The sequence below is a fragment of the Limulus polyphemus genome, unplaced genomic scaffold, assembly GCF_000517525.1.
Source record: "Limulus polyphemus unplaced genomic scaffold, Limulus_polyphemus-2.1.2 Scaffold272, whole genome shotgun sequence".
Classification (NCBI taxonomy): Eukaryota; Metazoa; Arthropoda; class Merostomata; order Xiphosura; family Limulidae; genus Limulus; species Limulus polyphemus.
The window spans coordinates 522,398-531,874 of NW_013665882.1; the positions used below are offsets into that span (position 1 = coordinate 522,398).

A 9,477-nucleotide genomic window follows, 5' to 3' on the forward strand; every position below is an offset into this window, starting at 1 on the left:
AACTTTAATATAAGTTTAACATGACAGCAAATGTCGAAACGTTGTACATTTGCTGTCATGTTAAACTTATATTAAAGTTTTTCTTCATTACCCATTTAAGCCGTCTCCAGCCATTATTAGTCTCAAAGTGGGTTCCTCGTCATCGAAAGTGTAACAGAATGTTTTGTTTTTCACGATAGTGTTTGCTATCTAATTCAATTGAATAGGAAAATCTGCATTCTCTATCAAAATATCAGCATTCTTATTTAAATATGTATAATAGTTTTAGACTGTCTACATGATGTAAAAACATTATTGCATTGTACATAATACTGACAAGTTTTTACGCAAAAAACTAGACCGATCAAAAGTTCTGATTGGATTATATCACCTTACTTGTTTTAAATTCTGTGTAAAAATATTGTAAGTAACAAAGTAATGGCTCGTATTTTTCTCCTCTATAAAAACAACGACTTGCCTTCGAGAATGTATAGTTTTGTTAACATGATATTAATACCCTAACTGTTCTGAATGAAAACTAATTATTTAAAAATCGAGGAAAAGTTTTTAAGAGCTATAAATTGATTATTCACAGTACTACAGCCAATTGATTAAACAATGAAAGAAAATCAGAAAGAAATGAACAACAAAGTGAAATGTTTGACAAAAGAAAAATAGATAATTGTGTGAAAAAAAATCAGTTTTCAAACTATATAACAAAAATAGCAAAAAAAAACAACAACATTGTAAGGTGAATTAAATCACGACATGAAAATATTTAAGAACAAATACCTGCCACAGGCTCAGCTGGAATGGACCAACGGCGACCAAATGATGAAGTAAGTGAACGTTCCTTCAATCCACCGTAATATTCACTCAGATCCTGAAGTTCAGAGAGAGCACTTCGCGTGATGACCATGGGAGCTGAACCTCTTCGACAAGTCAGTCGGGAATTTGTAGAATATAAACTATTCGTTGATACCCTTAAGGATGGGGCTGGAGAATCAAAGTCTTTACTAGGAGGTTCTGGACGTTCTTCGGACAAACTTCGCCTAACATGGCTGGACCAAGATGTCTGTTTCATGCGCGTGTTGAATTCCGTATTACGATCTTCTCCTTCCTCAAAAAGATAGCTTTCATCTCTTTGTTCAGCTAACCAAGCAGCACCAAGCTGAACAGTGGCGCTATTATGTTCACAACCTAGGAGGTTCAAGTATTGGTCATTAATGTCTACAAAATTCCTACTACTGCTACTTCCTGACTGGTGTGAAGAACAGTCTTTTTCTCTACTTATATTATATGGAGAACTACAAGCTATTCTTTGATAATTACCCTGGTGTCGTGAAATTAAACTAGAATCTGATTGTCTAAAATATTCAGTTTGTTGAGCATTTTCTATACTAGGTATAGAACATTTAGGTGATGGGGTCCTTGTACAGCAACCATTGCTGCAAGCAACAACTGTGGCCTCCTCTTCACCATGTTCTTTATCAGACTCTTCCTCTTTTGACGAACTAGCGACACTTTTTGTTGGAGAGCTACTTATTCGCTGAGCATACATTTGTAGAGACATATTATCTTCTGGTGTTTTACTTCTTGCAGAATATTCTACTATTTCTGATCCTACATCTACATCTTCTCCGAAATTTTTAGTTCTTATATCCTCAAGTTTTTTATCTGTTTTTTCTAGAGAAGAAATCGACAGATGCTGAAATGACGGTTCTTTCTTCACTTCTGCTAACGTCTGAAACCTGTCGAGATACATTGAATCAATACCAGCTGAAAGTGTAGCTATACTTGTTCTAGGCTGGAGGAGTCTGGATGTCGTGGTTTCTTCAGAAAGTATGTACACATTAGGGCTAGGAACTCGGAATGACGTAAACGACGATGACCCATTGTTACTCTTCCTACGATACTCGAGAGCCCGGGGAACGCTAGTTTTACGGCTACTGTCTGTTGGAAGAATGGACACAAGTTTTTCAGGCATACTGTATCGCCTTCTTTGGAAGGTCCCAAGAGCTTCTCCCAAGAAGAAGCTTTCACTAAACAAACTTCCACATTCGTCAATTGTATCCTCTTCATCTGATGCTAGTGGTGCGAACTCTTCCATGGCCATTGCAGCTACTCCAATCATTGTACTTGTCTCTTCTTTATCACATAACTCCCTCTCAAGGACTTTCTCCCACTCGGCCTGGTTGTATCTCAGGTTCTTCAGTAACTGATTCGACAGGGGTGTGTTCATGAACTGGTCCCAGATTTCAAACAAAGGAGACACCACATAGAGGAAAAAATCTGAAACTCAGAAAAGAAATGAAATAACATACTTTGTAATCTTAGGCTTTAATAATAATAATAATAAAACTCTTAAAAATGTCAACACTTGTAAGGCTGAAAGATATATCATTATTTGACTCAAAGGAAAAAATTAAGTCCACTGGTTAACATTTCCATTTTGTCAAGAATATTTCTTATAATGAAACAAACTATACTTAATTTCTTGCGGGCAATGCTCTTATGATCACTTTTTCAGAGAAATGTTTCAAAACATTAACACTAAACATTAATTAATGACGGTAGAACCAGGTCCGGTCTTAGGGAGAGGCCATTGAGGCAACCGCCTCAGGCCACGCTGACAAATTAACCCGGAGTATTCGCCCCAGGCCCTTCACCCTTCTAAGGCCGGCCCTGGATAGAAATGTTTATTTGAGTGTTCATTGTATTTAAACCAATAAAGAACTGACATTCAATTATATGTGGACATGGAAAATTAGTACGAAGTAATTTAAATAAAAATGTGATATTGATTTTTATTTATGGAATATTGCCCTACCAAAATACTCTAATCTTTTTAAAGCTAAGATGATTAGCAGACATTATGATTTGAAATATAAGGTACAGTAATCTTAGTGGGCTACCACTGCACGTTTTTGGGTTAACATTAGTGGTATGAGGGTTCAATTTATTGCTCCTTACATTTGAAAGGATATTGAATTGTTGGACAGGGTTCAGAGGAGGGTTACTAGAATGATATTTGGAATGGAACAGTTATCATACAAGGACAGATTAAAATAGTTTTTTCTTAAAAAAGTTAAAGGGGATCTGATTGAGGTGTATAAGATTGTTAAAGGAGTTAATAGTGTTGATGCACCATCTTTTTCTTTTGTACTTAATGGTAAGAAGGTAGGAGTAGGAACATAAATGTAAATTTTGGTAGGATAGGAGTCATCTTTAGCTAAGACAGTTTTATTTTTCTTACAGGGTAGTTGTCTTTTGGAATGGTTTGCCTTCAGATGTAATGTAAGCAGTAAATTTAAGGGAAGGCTTGATAGATATTTTAATTATACGGGTTTATATACACATATATATAATTTGATTTAATGGCTGAGACAGACTGGATGGAACAACAGTTTCCTTTTTGTCCTTAAATATTATATTTTATGTTGGTTGATAAATACATTATTTATTTTTAATTTTTTGCATTATAAGCTCTAAGGGGATTCAATAAACAACCAAGAAATACACAAACTTATGAGCTACATTAATGAAAATATATTTTAATGAACGAATTACATTATATTATGATGGACCTTATGGTTGTCTATGAATTTTAAAGTAAAATTAATATTAAGAAAACTGGTTATACCACTACAAAGTATTTAAAAATGTGCCCAAGAACTAAAACATATATATATATATAATAATTCATTAATTTAGGTAATATTTGTATAGAGCGACCATAGTGAGAAGTTTAAGAAATCAATGAATTTGTTTTGTTAATCATGGAATAGTTGTAAAAATGTCAAACCGAACAAAATAAAAAAAGTTTTGTTCTTTTTTGTTATTTTTTTACTAAAAATACTTATTTTGGCCTTCCCACCCCTCCCCTTAGTCGCTCAGCAGTAAGCCTATTGGCTTACGACGCTAGAAATCATGTTTCGATATCTATGGTGGTCAGAACACAGTAAGCCATTGTGTAGTATTCGGTTTATCAACATTAAACCATACTCTTTAAGAATATTATTCTTATTTGGTAGGACTGAATCTTGTATAACAAAGGTTTTAAAGTAGTAAGCATTACATATAAGTAAATGAGTATTTCAGTTAAAATAATAGCTGAATCTTCATGTAATTGTAACTGTTAAACTGAAGAAAAAACTAAATAATTAACTTCACTAAATACCAGAAAAAAGAGAACATAAAAAAACTAATAGAATAGTACTTGTAACCTTTGACCAATTAAATACTTTAATAAAATTACTCATGAGACATAATTAGATGGAGGTCAATGCAAAACAAAAACAAATAAAATTGTATAATAAGGAGGAATATAATTATAAAACAGTTTACGACTGAGTACAGCCTAATTTCTTTCCTAAAGTTAATAAAAATTCTTGCTTAACAACGGTTTAACAACAAAGAATACTAAACTAAACGTGGATTGTTGAGGAAGCAAGCTCTCTCTTCATTTCCGCTCATTCTAATACGTTACACTCACCTGATTGTATTCTAGCAACAGAAGTCCTTGTACGATCACACATAGGCGTTACAGGTAGACCGAGTTCACGTTCAATGTCACCTGGTTTCGAAATACAGATTTTCTCAGTCGTGTGTATTTCAATGTTCAAAATCAAGTCGAAAATACATTATCAGAAACTAAAGTAAACTATTTGTTGCAAACGATTAACACACTGGTGTAGCTGAGATACTTGTTGATGGAGGCCAGGCGTAGCTAGTAGTTAGCGTGCCGGCCTGTACAGCCTTGAGTCGTTCATGACCCTTTGCTGAAAATAAATCACGCTCGGTTCTTCGGAGCTGTGTTATAAGAGTGATGGTTAAATCTAACTATTTGATTAGAGTTGACTAGCTGCCTTTTCTATAGTCTGCAGATTCAAAAATTATGACCGGCTAGTGTTGAAAGCCCTTGTATAAATTTACGCGAATATCCGAAAAGATTAAAAAAACAACTTCCCGGTGAAATTACACGTCATCCAGGTGTTAGAGAAGTTGTCAAGACTGTAGCGTTGTGTAAGTAAATTATTATCTTGCTTTAACAAATGATTGACAGTTATAATACATAACAAATAACGTATTAAATTATAATTTTGTTCAATTAATATCATTACTATATTTCCATTCTGTGTTTTTACATTAATGATTATTAGATAATAGCTAGGCCTACCCTGGCGGTAAAATTCCTGGCACACCTGGTAACTCCACTGTTGACTTATAGCCCACGGACGACATGGATTGCAGAGGTCAGCACATTTTAGTCCCAACTGGAAGGAAAATGTAGTGATGTTTATATTTTACATAAATAAATTACATCGATTTTTATCACTTATAATAAAGATTCTGGAGTTTTTCCCATTCACCTCAAGAGATGATAAAATCTCACAGAGTACCAACGAAACAGTCTCAAACTATTACTTAATGTTAAAAAATAAAAGCTTTTTATAACAATTTGGAATGAATAAAAGGTTTTAATTAACCTTATAAGTATTATTATAAAACAAAGACTCATAGTAGCATTGCTATTGAAAGTTCATCATTTGAAAAAAAATAATTAAGCAATTACGTAACACACGAACATTCAAATATCATCAACTAAGAATATTCTGAAGTCGTTTATTCCGAGGTTCCATTGATATAACAATGTAGGAAATGAAGGAATATTAGCAACATAAAGCAAAGATAGACAAAACTGTCCTAACTTTGTTTTCCTTTAGCAGTTTTTATGCATTGTTGTTACATCCAAAGTTTCGATATATTAGAATATTTAATCATGAGCAAAATCTAAAAGTATTTAAAACTGTCTGTTTATTAATTTGACTTCCCACACATTTCTGTTCTTTTTTGTTGTCGTTGTTAATAACAGTTCAAAACTTCTACAAAATTCGAGTCTTATTGTAGTGTTTTAAAGGTACTTAATTTCTCACCTGTAGTAATTATATCGTGCGATAAGCGTCAAAAACATTTTTAGAAACAATGATCTTAAAAGTGAAATAGTGTGTGGATTAGCAGAATTAAAACATGGGAGTATGGATTAGCAGAAGTAAGACATGGGAGTATGGATTAGCAGAAGTAAGACATGGGAGTATGGATTAGCAGTAGTAAGACATGGGAGTATGGATTAGTAGAAGTAAGACATGGGTGTATGGAATAGTAGAAGTAAGACATGGAAGCATGGATCAACAGAAGTAATAAATGGGAGTATGGATTAGCAGAAGTAAGACACGGGAGTATGGATTAGGAGAAGCAAGACAGGGGAGCATGGATTAGCAGAAGAAAGGCACGGGAGTATGGATTAGAAGAAGTAAGACACGGGAACTTCTGTTTCTTTTTCCTTTCTCTATTGTTCAAATTAATTTCCTGTATATAAGTTACCAGCACTTCCTTCAACACATACACTAAGTTGTGTTTCTTACTCTTACCTGTAGAATAAATTGTCTGAACTCTTTCTTTGATAAATCGAGTGAACTTTCTTCCATGTATTTCTGAAACAGAAAAGGAATTGAAACTAACAGACATAATTACACTATAAATATATTTATCTTTTGAATATCAAAGTAAACGATTGGCAACAAATTAATGTCTTATATCAAACTTTATAAAACAAGCAGACAAAAAGTTAAAACAGAAAACACAAGTTTTTTACCTTTTAAAGAAGTACAAATGCTTTGTGCAAATTCATTAAAAACAGTAATAACACGCCATCATAATAATGTACAAATGATTAAAGAATTAAGAAAACATAAAAAAACGACTAATTTCGACGTGATAAGTGACACAGTGAAACACTTTAATCTTTCCATTTCAGAATGACAAGTATGTATGTTTTGGTATGTTTTCTTAATACTTTTAACCATTTGTACATTACTATGATGGCGTGTTATTACTCTGTAATCTCTTTTAAGCTTAAAGGATGATACTCTTTGCTTGATTTTTGTTTTGTTTTTTGAATTTCGCGCAAAGCTACACGAGGGCTATCTGCGCTAGCCGTCCCTAATTTAGCAGTGTAAGACTAGAGGGAAGGCAGCTAGTCATTACCACCCACCGCCAGCTCTTGGGCTACTCTTTTACCTACGAATAGTGGGATTGACCGTCACATTATAACTCCCCCACGGTTGAACGGGAGAGCATGTTTGGTGTGACGGGGATTCGAACCCGCGACCCGTAGAGTGCGAGTCGAATGCCCTAATCACCTGGCCATGCCGGGCCTAGTTTGCTTGAAAAACCTTTAGTAAATCTTAGCTCCCCTCCCCCCAGTGTCTCAGCGCTAAAAAACAAATTTCGATACTCGTAGAAGATGAATCACAAATATACATTGTTTAGCTTTGTGCTTAACAATAAACGAACAAATAAGGACATATTTAAATTTTATTACAGTTTTAAAGACAAGAAATCCGTCTTTAAAGTCTAACATTGCCAAAACTCATTCCATGCTGAGATGTAACAAAAATAAGCCACGTATTATTACTTCAGAAATTCCATATCAGTAAGATACAAAAACAACGCGTGTCAGGCATATGAATGAAAAACAAAAAATCAAAGAGCAGATCTCAGCTATACGGCTTACCAGCATTACTTGAAACATTGTATAAATCTTTAAAAATCTCATATCCGTGAATTGATTACATATTGCTATAAAAAACAAAACAAACAAAAACAAACACAACTATAAATTATGGGAATATCTAAGACTTCAATTACATGAAAATATAATTAATTTTCTAATATAGTGTAGATGGTGAAATTATTGTTGTTTGTTACACTTTATTTCAGTATATTTTACTTTAGAATAATTACATATTAGTGTAATTATATTCTTAAATGTAGCACTATAAAGTACTTTGATTCTGATATTATATTAGACCATAAAGAAAGTCGTACACAGTGTTTGCGAATGTATATGGGTTCTAAGTCTATGGTTGAGTAAATATGAAGATTTTCACGAGACTGTTGAAAATTTCATACGATTATGATTTCAAAGATATTGTTATCATGTTTTTGAAACAGAAATAAAGAGTGAAATTACATGGTTCCAATTTGTGAGGCCATCTCCGACTATTTTTCCATGTGTTAGGACGACGTTTCGGGCTTTATGCTGTATCCTTCTTAAGGAAAGTGAAAACTGTCCTTATAACAATTATTACAGCGGCTCATCACACTAAGAGGCTAGTAATATGTCATATCATTGGTTTCTGAAACTTGTTCATAGCAATCTCGAGTTTGTGAGTCATGGTTGAACAGCTGTAATATTGCAGTTCCTTATGGAACAAATCACTACGTTATTAGGATTAAATTCAAATCTCCGCTTAATATATTGGTATTTGTAAAGTGGTAATGTTGAAATAACAAAGAAATCGCTCAATATATTATATCATTAGAAACGTATGGTTGAAACTTAGTTATTAGAAAAGAAAGTTCAACAGAAACGACTTTAGAAAACTATTTGTCGTCAGTTTTTTTTAGATAAACCGTTTACCACTGATAACTATGATATGTGATTTTTTAAGACATTACTATCTATATAAGTAATGTAGATGTTTGTGCATGCTTGTTGTCTTGTGTAACGAATTTGTTGTTATATATTTATTTTAATGTCAACGTTTGTTTGGATTGAGTTTATATTTAAAAAAATGCCTATCATTTATTGTTAAATATGTATTGCGAAATTCCTGCCTATTCTCCAAAGTTGTAGAAGATTCTCGAGAGTAAGAATCAACAATATACACAGCGAGGTCACAAGTAAATAAACACCACCTTTTCAGAAACATTGAAAATTTTCAGTCATATTCACATGAATTGATATATTTATAATTTAATTAATATCTAGTAGATTTTATTTTCGCTTCGTGGAGTTCGTTGATCCTTTGGGGCATCGTGAGAATCATCTTGTGAATTTTAGATTGTGGGATTTTCGCCCACTCTTGCTTCAAAACTTGGAGTAGATCGCTCTTCGAAGTTGGTTTTTTTAGTTGTTTCTTGATGGGCCGGTCGAATATGGCCCAGAGGTTTTCGATGGGGTTCATGTCAGGAGATTGGCTTGGCGAGGGCAACTTCTGAATACCATTTTCTTCCTGCCACTTTTGGGTGTTTCTAGCAGTGTGACGCGGTGCTCCATCTTCTTGGAACAACGTTGTGTTTTTGTCCACGAAACCCGAGGAATAAAGTGGCAAGAGTCCTTTCTCCAGTATTTCGATGTATTTCGAAAAATTTATGTTGCCAACGCACTACACTAAGCTCGATCTCCCACCAACTCAAACAGCTCCCCAAACCATCACGTTGAAACCACCATGCTTCACAGCTGGCTGCAATCTGTTGAGCCAAAACTCTTGGTGAGGCATTCTCCAGAGCCATATCCTTCCACTGTCCGAAAATTGAGCGAATCTTGATTCGTCTGAGAAGAATATGGTCTTCCAAAAGTCCAAAAGCTTGGTCATCATATCACTTGCCCACTTCTTTCGTCTGATTATGTTGGCAGGTCTTAATAAGGGC

At 34.0% G+C, this 9,477-nt stretch overlaps 1 protein-coding gene across 4 annotated transcripts in view; it reads right to left on the bottom strand.

Moving 5' to 3' along the window:
• Nucleotides 1-9,477, bottom strand: part of LOC106456924 — a 162,599-nt gene that overhangs the window by 8,135 nt on the left and 144,987 nt on the right. For all 4 annotated transcript variants that reach the window (XM_022382709.1, XM_022382708.1, XM_022382711.1 and 1 more), the window contains 4 exons: nucleotides 6,411-6,473; nucleotides 5,159-5,255; nucleotides 4,475-4,555; nucleotides 772-2,271 (listed from right to left, as the gene is read on the bottom strand). In XM_022382709.1, coding sequence (XP_022238417.1) covers nucleotides 772-2,271; nucleotides 4,475-4,555; nucleotides 5,159-5,255; nucleotides 6,411-6,473 — 1,741 coding nt within the window. The remainder of the gene's footprint in view (nucleotides 1-771; nucleotides 2,272-4,474; nucleotides 4,556-5,158; nucleotides 5,256-6,410; nucleotides 6,474-9,477) is intronic.